Consider the following 21869-nt stretch of genomic DNA (forward strand, 5'->3'; position numbering starts at 1 on the left):
CACTTGACGATCGCAGGAGTAGAAGAAAATATCATTCTCTAGGTTAATGTCATACCGACTTATTTCTCCAGCGAGTGGTCGGAGTACGAAGGCCAGATTTCAATAGGGTACCCAACGTAATTATCACTACTTAGGGGAAATGGTTTTTGAAAAATAAAATCCACACTTGTATTCGCCCTGCAAGTTATTGAAATAAGCTTTTATCATTAGTAGTTCTTTTTAAATTTTTAATTCTGCCTCGAGACACCCTCTCACGGACTCAGGTGAAACAGAGGTGGTCGAAAAGTTGTTACATTAGTTAATATACAAAAAGACAGAAGCACAAGATATCGGATCAGGGTGCAGTTGCCTCCAAACCTATCAAGCGATTTAGTGACCATCTCCAAATGGCATTGGTAGACGAAACCTCTAACCGCGGAAAACCAGTGCTTGACAAGTGGTCAGAGATTGAGGCACGGTTGTCTCGCATAGTCGTTGACCATGTCATGGCGAACCCGGAGGGCCAAACACCAGGTTTGGACTCAGTGGAGTTAGTCCGCGGCTATCGTGTCATTAAATGCGATGACCAATTCTCACTGCATTTCTTGACAAACGTGATAGGTAAAATCCAGAACAGCTGGGAAGGCTTGAAACTCAAGCTAATTCCGGCTAGCGAGATTCCACGAAGGCCGAAAGCTCGCATCTGGGTAGCAAACATGGAGTTTGATGCCAATCAACTAATCCCCTACCTTCAGGCGCATAATCGCTCGGTGCCGATGACCGATTGGTCGATCATCAAAGCGGAGGCTCCGCAAAGGCACAGCAGGTCATTCCTCCTTCTAATTACAGAAGAGAGTCTGGAACCACTGGAGAAAGTGGGAAACAAACTTCAGTTTGGGATCAAGAAGACCCAGCTGAAGATATTCCGTTCTGCAAACCCGGAAGAGGAGCAGGACGAGGTCGATGGTGCCAACGAACTGCTGACTGGCATACAGCTAGATGACACCGAGTCCGAAAAAGGAAACCAGTAAACATGGGTTTAAAGGTTGTCCAAATCAATCTGCAGCATTCACGGTGTGCAACGGACAACCTAACCGTTCTCCTGGCGGAGGAGGACGTAGATATCGCACTAATTCAGGAACCCTGGGTGCGGAGCACCGAGGTGAAAGGGTTCACTGGGAAAACCTACAATATCTACTACAAACGGATAGAAGATAATCCCAGAACATGTATTGTAGCTAAAAAACAATTAAATACATTTTTAATTCCATTGTATAGTTCACAGGATGTGACGGCTGTTGAGGTGGAAGCCACTGACGGAGTCAGAATTACGCTTGCCTCTATATACATGGCACATGAAAGACCAGCACCGCCTGAGGAGGCTTGTAAATTTGTGCAGGAAAACCCGAACAAAACGCTGCTTCTCGGATGCGATGCCAATGCAAGGCATGCTCTATGGGGAAGCTCCGAAACAAACGACCGAGGTGAGTCTCTTTATGATTTCGTAATTAACACTAACTTGTCGATATGTAACAAGGGTAACACTCCCACTTTCACCTTTCCAAGTACGGAGTACTTCAGGGGATGGGAGGAAGTGATCGATGTTACCCTAATGTCTGAAAACAGCTCAGTAAGGTTAGACAATTGGAGGGTCTCTGATAAAAGGTCTTTTTCGGATCACAGCTGGATCCTGTATGATCTGGATCTTAATGTTGATCCGCCCTTACCGTATAGAAATCCACTAAGAACCAACTGGAAAAGGTTCAGAAACATAGTCAATAAAAGGATAGGAGAGATTCCCATCCACAAAATCACTCTCACCGAAAACCTTGAGGGTAGGGTCACAACACTGGGCTCTCAAAACTAAGGGAAAAATCTAGATCAACGTTTAACCTCAGCTACTCGACAGGAAATTGGTAATTGTACAAAGACAGTACAAGAAGGCAATTAGGGCCGCCAAGAAAGAGAGCTGGAGCGAATTCTGTTCGTCAATCGAATCCACCAGGGATTCTACCAGGCTTGGGTCAAGAAGCCTGATGGTACTTGGACAGCTACGTCAGAGGAATCGCTAGAACTTCTGCTAAACACGCATTTCCCGGGGTGCAGCGTCCACGAAAGTGGGAGGGGAAGTATCAGGCGGAGCCAATATAATCCACAGCACCTTGCAAAAGAAATAATTACAAAGGAGAAAGTTGCATGGGCAATTAAATCTTTTTCACCTTTTAAATCTCCGGGGCTAGATGGGATCATCCCAAAGATTTTACTGGCAACCTTGGACTGTATCCTACCATGGCTAGAGGAAATTTTTAAAGCGTGTTTAAACCTAGGTCATATTCCAGATAGTTGGAAACTAGTCAAGGTCGTCTTCATTCCAAAAATAGGCAGGAGGGAACATGAATCAGCGAAGGACTATAGGCCAATCAGTCTTTCGTCTTTCCTGTTAAAAACCTTTGAAAGACTTTTGGATATATATCTTAGAAGCTCTTTGGAGAGCTCTGGTATATCTACTGCACAACATGCGTACCTTAAAGGAAAATCTACGGAGACAGCGCTTCACGAGGTAATCCGAACAATAGAGGGTTCTCTAGAGAACAAACATTATACCATGGCGGCATTCTTGGATATAGAAGGCGCCTTTAACAATGTTAGTACAGATGCGAACCAACGGGCGTTGATAGACTTAGAGGTGGACAATTGCATCAGTAATTGGGTCATCTCTATGCTAGAAACCATCAAAGCTAATATGGGTAATATCAGTATAACCAAGAAGAAGGCACCCCACAGGGGGGAGTACTGTCTCCACTTCTCTGGTTATGCGTTATTAGCAAAGTCTTAATAAAACTTAATAGAGGTGGGGTAAAAGCGGTGGCGTACGCTGATGATGTGGTGTTAATGGCGTCAGGACTGTGTCTTAATACGATCAGTGGGATCATCCAAAGGGCATTAGGCGAGCTTAACTCTTGGGCCACAGGCTGTGGCCTAGGTTTAAACCCACGTAAAACAGAGCTTATGCTTTTCACCACCAGATATAAGGTACCACCTTTTACCCTACCAAATATTAACGGACAAACTCTCTCACTATCACCCAGCGCAAAGTACTTAGGGGTAATTCTGGACTCCAAACTAAGCTGGAAATTAAATGTTGAAGAACGGGTAAGGAAGGCAGAAATTGCTTTATATGCCTGTAAACGTATGCTTGGAAGAAGATGGGGTCTTCAACCTAAGCATACATTATGGCTGTATAAGACGGTTATACGACCTATTCTATCGTATGGTTCGGTAGTTTGGTGGAAGGCTCTAGGGAGAGAGTACAATACCAAACTACTCGGCAGAATACAAAGATCAGCATGTGCAATAACGGTCGGTGCAATCAGATCATGTCCTAGAGAGGCTCTCAATGCACTGACACACGTAATTCCAATAGACCTACATATTAAGAAGACGGCAACCATGGGTGCATTTAGGTTAAACGAAGCGGGTCGCTGGAGAGAAAAAACTTATGGTCATGATAGTCTATTATTGCGACAAACTCAGGTAATTTCGGTGAGAACTGACTACATCGTCGCGACGGTAACTTTCAATAGGAATTTTGCCACTCTCTTTCCAACTAAGGAGGAATGGAATAAGGGATTCTCTCTAAACAACTTCGACACTACAGTCTATACGGATGGAAGTAAAATGGGCTGCGGTGTTGGAGCTGGTATATATTCTCACATACTTAAAATTGAGAAGTCTGTGCGTCTCTCTAATACCAGCAGTGTCTTCCAGGCGGAAGTACTGGCGATTGGGGAAGCTTGTAGGTTACTAATCGCAGATTTCTCTTTTAAGGGTAATATCGCTATTCTCTCGGATAGCCAAGCTGCAATCCAGGCTGTGGGTTCGGCCACAACAACCTCCAAAGTGGTGGAACAAAGTAGGAATAGCCTCACCATCTTGAGTGAAAACCATAAAGTTACCTTAATCTGGGTCCCGGGACATCGGAACATTGAAGGTAACGAAAAAGCAGATGAACTGGCAAGAGGGGGATCTGCAATGAATAACGCTCTTGCAGAATCGGTACTCACACCATTAGGTCCAGTCAAGAGCACAATTTCCCAAAAATACCTCCGAATCGCTGACTGTAGGTGGAAAGTCCAGACGAAATGCAAAATTAGCAGAACGTTATGGCCCACCTACAACCTCAAGCAATAGTCGGCATTAATAAGAATGAAACGACGGGACGCCTGGAGACTAACGGCAGTCATAACTGGCTTTTGGTCTATCGGAGAACAAGCAGCCAAAATGGGTATCCCTCACAATACATACTGTCACAGTTGTAAACAACCGGAGAAAAAGGAGACTATCTTTCATTTCCGCTGTGAATGCCCTGCCCTATGGAAGGACAGAATGTTAACCCTGGGCCAACCGCTGTTCGAGAATCTCGAGCAACTATCTGGCTTAGACGTTAACAACCTAATAAGGTTCCTTAACCGCACAGACTGGATATAGTTATGCTGTAAAAAACCGTTAAACAAGTTGGCAACGAGGATGTGGCAACAAAATGGCGCGGCAACAAAAACAGCTAGTTGGATTCTGGAAGAATCACCACTTTAACCAACCAACCAACCAACAAAAAGGCTTTTGACTCAGTTCTTCACTCATGGTTACGTAAAGTTCTTGAAATGTATAAAATAGATTTAAACATACAACATTTTCTCAAAACTGTAATGCAATCTTGGTGAACCACGACCCACCTTAACAGTTAAACGTTACGTAAATATTAAAAAAAGCAAAATAAAAATAAAGTAAATACAGTATTTCACAAGGTGAGTCTCTGAGCGTAAACTGGTTTTGTCTCGGACTAAACCACTTACTGTATAAAGACGACTTTAAAGTCAACGCACCTAAACTGTATCAAATGGAAAATGAAAATGGTTCCAACAACCACAGCAAACCTTGAAATGGAATTTGGGATTGAAAAATGAACATAAACCCCGAGACATTGAATGGTGGTATGTAAAGTAAAATGCAATCCGACGAAACATACAAATATCCAGGTTTTGAGCGAAAATCGAAAATTTATTACGGAGTGTTTAAAAACCAGCTCAAGAATGCGTAACGGCCAAGCTTAAGGTGGTACTTAAAACACAGCTAAACTTCCTTTACAATTTTGAAGCTATAAATATATTTGCGATACTTATATTTAATTATTCTTTTGAGATAACCAAATGGGCACCTACAGACCTCGAGCAGCTCTATCGATTAACTAGAACAACCTTAAGGAATCATCGTTACTTGCATCTGAATTTATGCACAGAGCAGCAAACGCAATAAGGTACAATATATAAATCAATAGGCCAATCGGATAATAATTTCACTTCACTAAATTTAAAACACGAAAACATCACTATAAAAATAGCAACAATTGAAAAAAGAAGCGAATGAGGCCGAAGGGTATCTGTTAGCAATACAAGACTGAATATAGCAGCAAATAACTACAGGAACATACAGGGTGAACGATATGAAGTGTTACCTATTCAAAACACCATAACTTGTGCGAAATCAGTTTTTATTTGTTTCAAAGACAAAATTGTTCAAAAATGAGTACAATTTTAACATACATATATTCACTTTAGTTCGATACGAGCACCTATTGCTTTGACTATAGCCTTCAAATGGTCAAAAAATGAGTTGCATGCTGCACGAATGTGATCTTGAGGTATTTTGACCCATTCTCACATAAACGCTTTTTTCAGCGCATCCATACTGGCATATTTTTTAGTCCTCACCTTGCTCTCCAAAACGGACCACATGGAATAGTCCATCAGATTTGCATCTGGCGAATTCGAAAGCCATTGTGTGGATGAAATGAAGTGTCGAACATGATTTTTGAACCACTCTTGGTTCACTTGAGCTTTATGAGACCGTGCCGAGTCCTGTTGGAACGTCCATACTCTACGACCGAAATGTTTGCGTGTCCACGGCTCTAAAGCAGCTTCAAAACATTTTCCCGATAATAAGTCGCATTCACTTTGACACCAAGCTTGATAAAAACGATTGGAGAGCGTCCATCAGCGGTCACTGCGGCCCAAACCATTACTTGTGATGTGAAATTGCTTCGAGTGGCCATACGTAGGCTCAAATTCTCGTATGAGTGTTCGGTTAAGTAAACATGATCGTTTTGAGTGTTTATGAACTGCTCAATTGGGAAATTTTTTTCATCAGAAAACACAATGTTAGGAAATTCGCCACGTTTGTGCAAGCGCAACAACTCCTTTGCTCTTTCGCACCGAACTTATTTTTGTGGGGGTGAAAGATCGTGTGCTTTTTGGAACTTGTAACACTTGACCTTGAGATTATCAATATGCGTCGAATGCTGTCTTGCGATGCTTTCAGTTCTTCGGCCATTTTTCTTCCACTTCGACGTGGATTTCGTTCAAGTCGAGCCTTCACTTTCCAAACCATTTCTGGCGTTGTTGCGGTTTTTTTTGGTAAACCTCCATAGCGTTTTGCAATGCTACCAGTATCATTGTAACGTTTTATAGTGCGATACACAAACATATTATTCACTTTGAGGTGACTGAGCTCACGAACAATGGCTGGTTATGATTTTCCAGCCAAATATAACGCAATCACACCATTACGTTTGAATTCCATTACAGAAAAAAAAATAACACTTCATATCGTTCACCCTGTATAAGTAAGCGTAAGACGCATTGGCTTTGACTGGATGGGACTGATTTTAAAACAGGATAATTGGAAGCCAAAAATTATATGCCTCCCCCGAATGACAGATTGTTTTTATGAGAAGCTCTTTTTGTGGCAGAAATACACTCGGAGGTTTAAATTGCCTGTCGAGGCGTGACCGCTATCAGAAGAAAACTTTTCCAAAACTTGTATATATCAGATGGCAGTTCGCTTCAAAAAAGTTCCATCACAATTTCCCCAACCGTAAAGCCAATTTTATATTGTACTGCTTCAAAGTAAAATTAAAGCAATGAATAAACCAAAAAAGCGTAACCTTTAAATCGAAGAGATTTTTGTTTATAAAATTTAGTTTTATATTCATTTTCCTTCTTCCTCCCACATTTCCTGTGGCGGCGTGAATTCACGGGGCAGCTGAAACCATTAGATTCCAAAAAAGGAAACGCTGCACTTTCATTGCTCCTTTTTATCTTTAAAAATCACGTACCTAAATATCTTAGTAGCAGAGTCAGAAGTTAATTTTAGACCGGAAAAATTGTGTAACGTAATTTGCGCCATTCAACTTCCTGTAATTATTCACTGCGCCTTACATTTGCTAAATGACTACTTAATTGATAATTATCTAAAACCTACCTCCGAGTCAAAGTTCCACTGCCTTAGAAAATTCATTTTCAAAACCAAATTTTATTATCAGCCTGTTACTCTTATATAATTGAACATAAATTTCAAGCACTGTTATCTAAAATTTCTTTTTTTAAAGCCTACTCTTCATGATGCGTTTATTTTCAAGTTCGTTTACGTGCATACATATACGAAATAATATTATGTATCTAACATAAATATGTACGCACATGTGCAAGCTTTGAATTATTCATTGTTTTTGCTGACGAGGAATATAATCAAAAGTGAAAACTATGTCATACATACGCATATCCATATAAGCATACAAACAGGCGCACACACTCTTATTCGTCTCACTAAATAGTACATACATGCACACATACTTAAGATACATCGAATGAAGTCCCTGGTGAAGCCCAAAACGACATACTTACATACATATCTACATTAGTGATGCCTCAGGACTTGTAATATCGATGTTTGACTTAAATTTTTTTGTTAATATGGAAATATTCCCAGTTTTTGATTTTTTACAAATATATTTATTCCGCTCTTGTAAAAAGTTACATTGACTTTTTTGATTTTATTCTACCATAAATGAATTTGTATTAATAAACCCGCTTATGCGATTTTGAAGTCAAGCCCTACTCCACCTGATCTTTCCGACGCTGAGGAGGTCTTCCTGTTTCTGCTATAAACAGCTGGTACCGCATCGAATACTTTCAGAGCCGGAGGGTTTATATCCATTCGCTTGACGCGCTCCAGTCAACGAAGCCGCCGAATCTTTATTCACTGCACCATGTCGATGCCTTCGTAAAGCTCATACAGCTCATTGTTCCATCACCTTCGATACTCGCCATCACCAACGTGCAAAGTTCCAAAACTATTCCGCATAATCTTCTTCTCAAACACTCCAAGGGACGCCTCATCGCATATTGTCATCGCCCAAGCTTCTACGCCATGTGTTAGAATTGGCATGATGAGAGCCTTATAGAGTGTTAGTTTTGCACGTCGAGACATAGTGATATCGCAGGAAAATGCGAGGCAGATGAGCTGGCTAGACAAGGGACCTGCGAGTGGGATTTCATTAACTATGATACCTGAAGTCTGCTTCTGGAGAATTGGGCTCCGCGTCAATACAGCGAGCGTGGGGTAAGTACACAAATTTCTTCCATTCGGATCTCTTAACTTCATTCCAGCTATGGCGCTTGGCAACTCCAGCAATCGTCTCCAAGTGTTCGCAGGTCTTCCCCGTCAGCGGCTTTCTTGGGGGTTTCAATCAATCACAGCCATGTTATATCGCCATTTTCTCTGCGCAGAACATAGCTGATCCAGCCCCATTTTCTCTTTCGATTCTCTTATAGCACTGGCTTCGGCTGTGTTCTGGCCCATGAGTCAGCATTTGATATAGTAAATATTTGGTCACAATATTTTGAAGATTTTTCGTAAGCATTTGTTTACAAAGACTTTTGCAGTTTTTGTCAACTGCCGTCGCTTTCCACGTCTCGCACTTATAAGTAAAGACGACTTTATGTACATTGGAATTAAAAATTCGAAGTGTTGTGCACCGTGATATGTTTGATACGTTCCAAATTACCTGCCGAAAGCCGAATGCCGCCGTTGCCTTCTTTATTCAGCTTTTGATATCATCGCTCGAACCACCCGCCACCGATATAACACTGCCGAAGTAGCAGAAAGATACAATAGCACTTCTTTCAGATCAATACCATCAATTGATCGCACGTTTTTTGAATGTCTATAAAGGCAAGGTAAAGCGGAGTCCTACACTCAACTGACTGTTCAACGATAACCCTTGGACTATTGATATGGTAGATGCATGAACGGTTCGCTCAACTATTCCTGACTGAGTTTTGGTTGTAATACTGAAGAAACTTTTATTTTGTTACTAATGAAATTGGATTTACTTTATTTATTAAATAGTAGGCGAGCTTCTACAACAATAGTGATGCAAATTTGTTCGAGTTAAGTTGTTGCAATATAAGTAATATTTGACTCGAGGAATAGTGAAAATTGAAAGAAATTGCATCCCTAATGTATATAAAATTATATTTATTAGAAGAAAGGCGAAATTAGATAAAATAAAACAGAACATAATATCATATAGGTATTTTCAGCTTAAGAGAATCAAGCAAGAAAATAATCAGAGAAATTTGTGTTTTATTATTTTACGTTTGTTGGCCTTTATTTCTTTAGTACAAGCGAACATAGATACACACAGCCATGCACACAATATTATACATGCACTTTTTCTTTTTGTTCCAGCCTTTCGTTAGATTACAGTGCGTTTGTGTAAGCTTTGTGTTTTACGAAATTACGTTGCGTGCTTGGCATAGAAAAATTCTACGCACAATGAAAGGTATGTTGAATAGCAACAATATATATGTAGATACATATTTATACCTACTATACCCTACTGTCGCATCACCAAACATATATGCATACGTATCTGAATGCAACGCTTTTGCCAGTCATCCTGTACAGCCCACATGACATGTGACTAAAATGGTTACTGTATTCGCCGCCGCAATCAAGTTAAACCAACCAAGCAAGCAATGAACAGAGCGACTGACAGCAACAAGGACATTCCATTACATTGCGTTTTTATGTAAAAAAAAGTTCAACTTATATCAACATGTATGTAGTTATGTTATATATGCATGTATGAATGTATCCGCACTTCGTTAGGTGCCGGTTGGGCATTATTCATATTTTGTCTCGTCATCTGTATGCACCGTCAAGCCTTTCAAGCGCTTCCACATTTTACTTCGCTCTATTTCACATATAAAAATGTACTTACCCTTATGTATATACACCTGCATATGTATGTGTATGTTCTGGGATCTATTAGACAAAGCGCCGGCGTAATAGCAGAAAGAAATGTCAAAGACGTTTTTATACGCCTATGTATGTCTCAGCAGACAAAGCAGCAATGCAAGAAAAAACGTATAAACATTTTAATTTTTTTCTTCTTTACTATGAAGTCGACTTATAACTTCTGGGCAAGAACAAATGATCGGGCAAACGCTCACCCAATGGCAAATGTTTTTTTATGAGGAGTTTTTTTTCTTAGCAGAAATACACTTGGAGGTTCGCCATTGTTTGCTGAGAGCCGACCGCTATTAGAAAAAAAACTTTTTCTATCATTTTGCTCTTTTATGCTCTGAGATTCGAACCACTCCCGCATTAACCCATTCGACCACGGTGGTTGTCCATTCATTTGTATTTGCATATTTAGTTTAACTTCCCCGAAGGGGATAGGCCCTCTCGTACAACGTTCTGTGCAAATCTTTCATTGTTCCAAACATCTCACTAGATCCTCAAGTCGCTTGCCCTTCTTCCTTTTCCAGCTTCAACGGACTCAAATCGTGTTCGTTTAAAAGCAGGAAACAATAATAATGCAGGTTCAATGTTCGCCAAATAAGGCGGGTTGCTATTCTAGGCTAGTCACTTGTTGACAGACGATACGAATAAAGTTTTCTGCCCACGAAATTCAGCAAGAACTAGGAGAAGTAAATTAGACTAAAGATTTGATCTTCAGAAATCCAATAAAGGTATATACATCGAATTATTACAAATTTTTCTGTGGTAATCCCATGCGTGAATTATCTTTAACGTATATTCTCTGTCGTCTTGAAACTACTTAATACCTCAGAGGTACGTCATACGCTTCCTTCGACAAACTAAAAGCTACAGTAGCAGTTTTCCACGTTTTATTTAAAATTTCACAACACTTTATTTCTCTATTTATTTATTTATCTAATATGCTTTCATACCAAACAAAAAAATATTTGGTGGTAACGAAATCTATTTTTTAGAGAAACGAGCTGTACTGCATTTGAAAGAGAAGGCGGTTGCTAGTGCTTGGCACTTCTTCTAAAGCATTGGACTAGATTTTTGGGCGACCGCACGTGCTTGATATTAGTCATACAACTGCATGCAAGATAGAGTAATTTCAAGTCGTCAAAAAAAGTTTGTGTCCAGCGTCTCAAGCTCTCCAAAAACGGGCAATTAAAAAAACAAAGAAAAAACGTAAAAATTTTGATTATTTCAAGCTTCAATATTCAAAATATTGCTCTTAACAATTATATGTAAAAAATTACATCACTCCAATGTCTACGTCTACATGAGCACATCTACAGGAAAAATCCGCCAAACAGTAAATACATAAATGCCTAATTGTTGAGACCGTCAAGATATGGATTTTGAAGGTTGTTCAGTAATACTTTGCGCTACAGCAGCAATATTCTCAACAGAACGTTCAGTTTTTAGTCTGCTAGTCCGTTTTTTATCTTTGGCAGAAACAGCTTCTTAAAATTCTTTCACCAAGCTTTGATTTGACAACTCATTCGAACGATTATTGCCGCAAAACAAAAATCGGATTTTGCGATATGTTGTTCTTAAAGATCGACCATTTTCATAATAAGTTTCAATAATTTTAATGCGTTGTCCTATCCTGCAAATCTGTACATTTGGTTACTAGTCAATGGTCAAAGATGGCATTAAAAAATATACCGTCTAGGAATTATTTACTACTGACATCTAGGCGCCTCTTTTGAAATATCCTTTATAACTAACAACCTGTCTCGACGTGCGGACGCTGATCGCTTACAAATCACCAGATAAATATAATGCAAATGAAGACCTTATGGTACGAGGTTTATCGCGTGAGATGGACCTGCCACTTGGGTGCTGTGGCAAATCTCTAAAGAGACATTTCTTTTATTAGCAAAGTAGTGCTCTTGTTCGGAAATTTTTTTTATGAAAAGTTATGCGATAAAACGCCCACGCAAAAAATATATCTGCGATAATTTTTCCATGCGTCATGAAATTAACAGCTCACATGAATAATGGTAGCTCATCAGAAAGGGAGCTGTGGTGCATATAATTTGAAAATTTGACAATTTCGAAAATTTTTTACATTCCATTGAAGGATATCCGTCCCGCATATGTTAGAAGCGCCCGGTTGAGATAGTGAACGGAAGCAGGTCTCTCACTTAAACCACATCATGATAACTAAGCTAACTAAATACTGTTAAACAAAATTATATTTAAAACATTTTATTAATTTAAATATATTACGCTGCATCAGCTTTCGTATCTCGTAATCCCATTAAGTGCATGTAACTTACGTACAATATAATTTTTTTTCAAGCGTTTGCTGAATTCATGTAACGGTTCGACCCGAAATTCTTATCCCTACCTACTCTCCTATCTCTCTGCATTTCGCCTAATTTGTGTAAAAATGTTCTAAAATTTTTTCCACTTATGTATGTGTGTGTTTCGAGGTCGCTTTAGCTAAATGTACTATGTACCTATGCTTAAAACCCTACTTAGCAAATGTTTGTCAACTTAAGATCTTCACTGGCGTCGCCTGCCCGCAGAGACTTCTCTCTTACCGCCACCCAAGTTTGTCATTGGCCCCATAGTACGTGCGGGAATTGTCGCTGGCAGCATTGTTAAACAGGTGGAAATTGTAAGTGGAGGAAAAGCAGAAGGCGGAGGAAGTTGCTGGCAGGCGCAATTGTGGTTACACACACAATCGTGTGGTTACACACGTATACAAATATATTCAAATATTTATCCAAACAAAATGCTAGACATGAAAAGCCAAGAAGGTTGTTCAAAAAGGTCACCAGAAAAAGTCTAAACGGAAACGAAAGCGACAAAGGAAAACCACAATTGTGCATTTAGTGAACTCACGCAGTAGCTGACACACATACTTGTGCATTTACACAAATTCATGCAAACTTCAAGAAAAGACTACACACAACCTAAGCAAACTCGGTTAAATTGCTAACCAAGTAAAAGGAAAACTTATTTTGCTGAAAAAAGTATTTCATGCATGTGGATGCGTGTATGTGTATTTGTGTGGTTTTATAATATTAAGTAAAAGGTGGCTGAAAAAAATTCTTTCGCCCTCACATAGAGCCAAATATATGTATAATATATATGTGTGTGTATATATTATATGATATTACACTGTTCTACCAGATTTATTCACATATGCACCAAAATTTTTGGTACTTTGATTTTAGCATCAACGCGATATATTTATTTCAGCAGTTGCTTAAAAAGGTGAGCGGCACAAGAGGTTTAGATGAGAGTTTTGCAAGATGTGTCATGGTTAAGAAAATTTAAAAAATATTTGATGAATATGGACACGCAGAAAGCATTCCTGCCATGATTAACATTCCTACCAAAATTATATCGCCATTACTTGACATTTGTAAGAGCTGTACTGTCTTTCGAGTTTTTACAGTTTCAAAAATGGATTTGAATTTCCAAGAACGAGTTTGTATTAAAATTTGAATTTAGAAAGGTTGAGAAACTATTTCGGTAATGATGCTCTAAAAGCAGTCGTTTATGAATGGTATAAACGCTTCAGAAGAGATCGTAACCCATCGAGGATGGCGATGACGCATTACTTATTTGCGTAGTGGCAACTCGTCGACATCGAAAACTGATTAAAACATCAACGAAGTGAAAAAAAAAGTTGATTAACAACCTCAAGTTAATCACCAGAGAGATGACAAAGGACCTAAACATTGCTTATGGATTCGTTTAGAACATTGCAGTTAATAATTTGGACGTCCACCGCGTTGCTGCCAAGTGGGTCCCAAAGGACGTTAATTTCATGTAAAAAAGGGATCGCGTTGATATCGCCAAAAATATGACCTCCCAGGCTGCACATTCATCAGGCCCAACATTCATCAAACGCAACATTACAGGAGATGAGTTGTGGATTTATGAGTGAGACACATAATCCACACATCAGGCAAGTGAGTGCAAAGCTCCGAATGAGCCCAGACCAAAAAACCACAGCGTTTTCATTCAAAAAAGAGAGCGCTGGTCACTGTTTTTATGGATTACAACGATTTTATGGATTAAAACACCACGAATTTTTCCCAGAAGATCAAATATTAGTTAGTAAGGACTATGGTATTATTTGCCCGTTATGAAATGTTTATGTGTATGTGAAGCAATTTGTCAAAAACGAAAGATTTGTGGGGAAAACTACTAGTGGATTTTGCACCATGATAACGCGCGTCGCACAGTACCATCATTATCAATGAATCGAACAGACATCGAATTCAACTCATTTGGTTTCTTTCGATTTTTTCTGTTCGATCGATTCAAATAAACCACTATGAAGAACGCGTTTTAACAGACGAAAGGAAGTAATCGAAAAATCGGAAATGTCTCTGGAGGCTATAATGAAAATAGAGTTCCAGAAATGTTTCGAGAGCTGGATCAAACGCTGACTTAAGTGGGTGCAGTTGATAGGGAGTACTTTAGAGACGATACAATAATCTCTAATTCTATACCTATTGGTTCGTCCCTACCCTTTCTTATATTAAATAAATACTCTGCGTTGAGGAAAATTTATAAAAAGTCTTCGCATTAAAAACCGTGCCGCCTTCCGCTGACAAATGTATACATAGCTACTAGGCCCGGTAACTCCGATAATCTAACTTATTTCGGTTCGTCCACCGAATGCCCATTCAGAAATGGGTAGGTTCGAAAACACAGGTACGCAACACCAATTGATAGAAAAAGTTTTTTCCAATAGCGGTCGCTCCTTGGCTGGCAATGACAAACTTCCGAGTATATTTCTGCGCTGTATACACCCCTCATAAAAAACCATTTTCCTTTCGAAGTTAGCTGGAAATTGTAGGTCCCTGCATTTGTGGAACACCATCCAGACGCACGCCACAAATAGGAAGAGACCTCCCAAAACGGTTTAATCAGGATTTGGAAACCTTTTAGTAGGCCGTTGTGCCGTATAAGTTGTACATCGATATCGGTTTTATAAAGGTTGTCAAAAAAGTCTTGCGGTATTTTTATTGAATTTTCAATTGTTCATAAAATTGGTTATGATAATGCGATTTAAGTCAAATATGCGCCGTTTTGTTTAATGACGAGTTCCCAACGAGATGGCAACTTTATAATGCCCCTCTTATAGAAGCTCGCTTCCCTATTGTCAAAAAACTCGGAGAGCCAATTTTCACAGGACTCTCTTGTGGACAACTTCCGACTACCAAGCTCGTTCGCCATGGACAGAAATAGGTGGTAATCACTTGGTGCGAGATCCGGACTATATGGTGGATGCGAAAGAACCTCCCATCCGAGCTCCCGGAGCTTCTGGCGCGTCACCAAAGATGTGTGTGGCCTGGCGTTGTCCTGATGGAAGACAATTCGGCCTCTGTTGATCAAAGATGGCCTCTTCTGCACGAGTGCTGCATTCAAGTGGTCCAGTTGTTGGCAGTACAGGTCCGAATTGAGCGTTTGGCCATAGGGGAGCAGCTCATAGTGGATGATTCCCTGTCAATCCCACCAAACACACAGAAGAACCTTCCTGGCCGTCAATCCAGGCTTGGCCACCGTCTGGGCAGCTTCACCGCTTTTCGACCACGACCGTTTGCGCTTCACGTTATCGTAAGTGACCCACTTTTCATCGCCAGTCACCATCCGCTTCAAAAACGGGACGCATCTTCGATCACCTCTGCACCAGAACGAAAACGTTGAAACCATCGTTGTGCGGTGGAAATGGAAACTGTATCGGGTCCATAAACTGCACAAATTTTATTGGCAGCATGAGATGCATTTTTGCCTTTATCGTAGTAGTACTGTAAAATATGCCGTATTTTCTCTTTATTTTGCTCCATGTTTGCGACGCTATAACTCACGAACGACTAAAAGCAAATAACAATTAATCAAACACGTGTTAGCACGTGAAAAGAGCTTTCCAAAAAGCTCTAGCGTGAACCGATGCGACGAATACAACTAGAACTACGCGCTTGCAAAGACAAGCTTGCGGAAATACCGCAAGACTTTTTTGACAACCTTTATAAATTTGTTTTTTTTAATTACTTATTTATAATAGAAAAATATTGATTAATAATTATTTATTTAAGAGCAGTAGCTAACGAGAATTTCAGCCTTTATGTACGTAAATCTATTGTACGTATATACATTGCATATCTTGAAGGATCTAGTTTCACTGTGTGCTGAGTCATTACATTGCAATACTTTGCAACTAAACCAACAGCTTAAGGCAATGATTAGCACTGTTTGGAAGACTGAGCGTCATTCCATTAAAAAAAGTACGTAAAAGTCATTAGCAAGCGGAAATAAAATATTTGCATATTTTCATTTGGCAATCATTGTTTTATGGCACTCGAATCAACGTCTGCTGGCTTTAACTTTTACTTCGGTTACCTTTTCGGGAGAAATAAAATGAGAGCTCAGTTAGTGTAGACTTAATTTACGTAATGTAAATGAACTTTGTATTTTGCACAACCTGTTGTATGGAAAGCTGTGTTTTAGCCTTACCGCAATTCAGAGTAATGAGATAATCGGGCTTGTCTATTTATATGCTAGATTTTATAATTCTGAAAATTAAATGTATGCCGAAATAATTTTTAAAACTTCTTCTTCATCTTCACTAGTCAGAAAAAGCATACGAACACAAAGAAATGAAAGCAACATATTAAGAAATTCATTGTAAAAAAAACTAAAACATTTTAAAATTTTGTGAGAAATGTTTAGTCAGTAATTTTTCTACAACTTCTACACATTTTTCCTAAGTACATCTTTAAAACTTAAATTTCACAAAACAGAAACAAAAAACTTCACTTCAAAGAGAGAAGAAAAAATGTCCGTACACATGAAAACAGGGATTCCCAGCATTATGCAGTGGCATATTCATATCCAATAACGGTTTTATTTTAGTTTGTAATTGAATTGGCTGTAACTAGTTACATTACTTTGGAGTTATTTTAAAGTTTTTGTGTACAAGAAATAGCGATGGCAATCATAACCAGGGAAATTAGTGTTGACGAGAGAAAAAGTATCCTGAAACTTAGTATAATATATAATACAAAATTCAGTGTTATTAAAGTTCGGGTATTGGTCCCGATGTCCAGCACTCTTTCCATCTCTTTTGTGATCTTCCTCGCTGGCGTGTAGGGTTTGGTTTCGCGGTCATCACCAGTTTTTCCGAAGTGGTCCCAAGCGTCGGTCATTCTGAGAATATGTTGCTTCCAGTCTCGCCTTATTGAATTTTAAAACTTATTATTTAAAAACTAATTAAAATAATGAGGGAGACAAGAAAAAAACCATGGACATGAAAAACGTATTGAGTAATCGTTCTCAATTTACTAAGTTGAATTAAGTAAATTTAAGTCTTCATTAACTGAGTTTTGATTGACGTACTCTATTTAACTTGGATATTTACATAAGTAGTAGCCAAGAAGAAAGAGTAATAAACTATTACAGTGCGATATTAACCAATTGACGAAAGAGCAGTTGAAATTAGCAAAACTGTTTGGCACAGGAATCGCTGCAACTAGGAGCTCAACCTAGGAGCTTAAATTATCGACACAATATATATGTAAATAATACTGATCGAAATATTAGCATGTTTTTGAATTTTTAACCACCAACACTGTTATAATTGAAATGAAATTTTATTGTATACATATTTATTTACTAAATATAAAACAACGATGCAATTGTTGTTCCACAACAAAGGATAATAAAAATGCAATTTAAATTTACAGTTTATTCTAACTTAAGATAAATCTTTCGATTTGAAGCTCATTACAAATCAAAAGAAATTTTACTTTTACTTTCTGCCTAACCATTGGTACATGTAGAACAGTGTTATCTAAGTTGCCAATACGAGGAATGCTATCCTCAAGCACTAACTGCATACGTACCTTTTGTGAAGTATGCACGCATTCCAGCAGCCTGCCTAGTCCCATACACATTTTCCCAACATTATGAAGTTGAAGATAATGGGGATCATGATGAACTATGCCGTCCATTTACTATGCTGAGTTAGTCGGTTTCTTTACAACTTCCCAGCTTCCTAGTATTATCGTAGATTTGTCATTCATTGTTATTGTTTTCGTCGCATGAAATAGTTATCTTTTTTCGGTCTTCGTGAATGAGTGACTAGCACACAAAGGCACCCAAATTGTTTTTAGTAGTCAGCAGGTGAATTCAAGCTATTCAATTTTCTTTACTTAATAATAGGAATTGATAAAGTGGACATTTTGTTGTGCGACGTGCCATTCTTGCATGGCATTGTATGTATATTTAACAGGAATAATTGGATTAGTGAATAGGCAGGGGTGTTAGTATGTAAGATTGGGAAACTGCACAAAAGTACAGGCAAGTGCGCAGTGCTAACCTTCAGCCTATTCTACTGGAAACCCTACTTCATTCAACATTTATTCATCTTACATTAAATAGCTGTTGTTGTTGCATTAAAGTTGTTGGTCTACTTTTGGTTGGTATTACTTATCTTTTGTCTTTTATGATTGTTGCGTTGATATTATGTGTGCAAAGCATACTTTAAACAAAGGCCGTTTAATTTGTGTATACTTTGCTGAAAAACTAAACTCGTTTTAGTAGATATGAGAAAAATGGGCTTAAATGTCACCTTAGTTTCGAACATTTTAATGAACACCCATGGATAAAATAAAAAATCCGTTACAGGCTGGCTTACATATTAAAACTCAATAAAAGCTTTTTCTGTCAAATCGAATTTTTGGCTGTTTTACAATCGACAATTAGTACCATGACATACGTAAATATTGCCTTGACTGCCGCTATTACACATTAGAGTCGGTAGTTTGCGCCAATAAACAAAGGGAGTTTCGGCGCACCTTTAGCAACACGCGTTCGAGCAAACAGGCCATAATACATGTGGGGCAGTTGTTCCAAGTCTTTGCTGGTTCTAATTTACTTCGTAATAAGGCTCAAATTAAGAGCAAACTAATTAGTAATTAGTTGTAGAATATTATATGGCTCTAACCCCAAAGTTCTCTATGAAATACAACTGCGACCCGGACGAGTCCCTTCGGTTTAAATCTGCCTACCAGGCAGTAGGAACTTGCTCTTCGGCGGCCCTAAGCCACTTGAGAGTTACATAGACATGTTCAATAAATAACATAACTTTTCAGATGTAGAATAAAACACGTATCGTTCTGTGTTTGATTTTTTTATTCAAAATAGTCTCCATTTAACTCGATACAACGTTCAGAACGATCAACCAATTTCTGCATGGACTTTTTTATGTCATCTAAGGGAATGTTCTTTAACACCTGTGTCACGGCTGCTTGAATGTTTGGAATATCATCGTAAAACGCACCTTTCATGGCAGTTTTGAATTTAGGGAACAGAAAATAGTCGCATGGTGATAGATTAGGAGAATACGGAGAGTGGTCGCTGACACAAATATGTTTTTGCATAAAAAATTCACGAACATTTTTGGTTTTGTGAGGTGGTGCATTATCATGCAATAAAAACAGCTGTTTCCAGAGGGTTCAGGTCTTACACGAACAATTCTTGACCACAAACTATGTAAAACTTGTAAATAGTATTCTCCATTAATAGTTTGACCCTCTGCAACAAATCCCTTGTGTACAATACACTTGGAATCGTAGAACGTGATCAACATTGTTTTGATTCTTGACTTCTGAAAATGCAATTTCTTTGCTTTTGGCTCCCCTCTCGGCTTGCATTCTACAGATTGACGCTTAGTTTCAGGGTCATATTTGAAGCACCAGGTTTCGTCACCAGTTATGATCGAATCAAGAAAATCTGGATCTTTTTCAGCTGTTGAAATGATGTCTTTACAATGCTCTACATGAGCGATTTTTTCATCTTCATTTAATTGGTGTGGAACAAAGCGTGCACAAACCTTTCTTTTACCCAAATCGTCAGTTAAAGTTTTCCAAATAGTACCAGTAGATGAATTTAATTCTTCAGCCAACATTCTTACAGTGAAATTTCCGTCAACAGCAATGATTTCGCGGACTTTTTGTACCAATTCAGCACGATTACTTGCTTCAGGTCGACCAGGTCTTTCATCATCATTCAAATCTTCACGACCATTTTTAAATCGTTTAAACCAATTATGTACATTTGAACGAGCTAAACAATCATCACTATAAACTTTTTGCATCCATTCGTAGGTCTCACTAAATGTTTTTCCAAGTTTAACACAGAATTTAATATTTGCTCTTTGCTCCATTGTATTTTTACGACACAAGCACGAAACATACTGTCAATAAAAGGCGCGTAACTTTTTAACCTGTCAAACGATTTACATGAAGTTGACTACGGTTGAAAGCTGACGCTTGTACCTTTTCAATATGATCAAAGATTAATAGATAGCTCTACGTGTTCCATGATTTAAATAAAAAGTTCTGTTATTTATTGAACATACTTAAACGTACTTAAATAAGCGCATACATATATTGAAATATATTGACGTAAATATGTAAACACAACAATGTTAATGTTAAAGCAAATGGGAGAGTGATGTTAGTTACAATGCTAATGTTAAAGAAATACTCACATAATTTAAATAAGAAGGTGAAACGGTTTAACTAACATGAAATAAGTATTTTCCTTGAAAGTGTTGTTGGGCAGCGGAACTGTGTGCGTTGGCGTGATACGCTCAAACAGTAAAAAAAAGAAAAAAAAAAACAGAATATACGAAGGGGGTACCCGTATTAGACATTAAAACACAATTTTTTGAAAATTTCTTTTATTTCTCAACATAGTCCCCTTTTAGAATGATACACTTCTCCCAAAGCTCTGCCCATTTAATTAACCCCTCCAAAAAATAGGATTTGTCGAACTCTCCAAAATACGCTTGTGTATCAGCGATGACTACTTTCTCGTTTGAACTAAATTTTTTTTCCCGCGAGCCATTTCTTCATGTTGGGGAACAAGAAAATTTCACAGGGAGCCAGATCGGGTAAATCCGGAGGGTGCAGCAGTAATTTATAACGTATTTCATGCAGTTTGGCGGCGACAACTCTGGATGAATGTGCTGGTGCGTTATCGTGGTGAAACAGCAACTTCGTTTTTGTCAAATGCGGCCGTGCCTCTTTCAATTTTTTGAGAAAACGATCCAATAACTCACTGTAGTATTGTCCAGTGATCGTTCCTTTGCCCCAATTCGATCGTTTTTCTATAAAATCCATGGGGATGACGCCATCCGCATCCTATCCATCGCCATGACCTTTCCGGCCGATGGGACTGACTTCGCCTTTTGGAGCAGATTCACCGGGACAAAAGCATTGTTTTGGTTGTTGCTCAGTTTTTGGTGTGTAATGATGAATCTAGATTTTATCAACGGTGACAACTTGATGCAAAAATTCCTTCAGATCTCGCTTAAATTGCTCCAAACACTGTTTCAAAGTTAACAACCGCATCCACTTGTTGTTGCTTGTGAGCAATAGCGGCCCCCATCGCACCAACAATTTGTTCATCGACAACTTATCATGTAAAATATTAATTGCCGTTTCGGTCGACTCTCCTATGGCCTCTGTTACTTCGCGCACTTCGGGCACTTTCGTCCGTCGATCAGCTAAAATCATGTCGTGGACTTTTTGGATGATTTCCTCGGTAAGCATGTCTGCCGGACGTCCTGGTGTCTCCTCATCAAAAACAGATGTTCGCCCACGTTTAAATTCGTTGAATCAATATTGGCGGCCGCCGTAGCCAAATGGATAGTTCCTGACTACCATTCGCAATCCACA

The 21869-nt window shown here is 38.8% G+C and overlaps 1 protein-coding gene across 1 annotated transcript; it reads left to right on the forward strand.

The window, feature by feature from the left end:
• The first annotated feature begins 386 nt into the window (after positions 1 to 386).
• On the forward strand, positions 387 to 1010 carry LOC129242032 (uncharacterized). The gene has a single exon (XM_054878592.1). It carries the CDS (start codon positions 387 to 389, stop codon positions 1008 to 1010), a length of 624 nt encoding a protein of 207 aa, XP_054734567.1.
• Positions 1011 to 21869: the final 20859 nt, after the last annotated feature.

This window comes from Anastrepha obliqua, chromosome 3, assembly GCF_027943255.1.
Source record: "Anastrepha obliqua isolate idAnaObli1 chromosome 3, idAnaObli1_1.0, whole genome shotgun sequence".
Taxonomy (NCBI): Eukaryota; Metazoa; Arthropoda; class Insecta; order Diptera; family Tephritidae; genus Anastrepha; species Anastrepha obliqua.

Coding starts and splice junctions, on each gene's coding strand:
- LOC129242032 (XM_054878592.1), top strand. CDS start 387: ATGGCATTGGTAGACGAAACCTCTAACCGCGGAAAACCAGTGCTTGAC.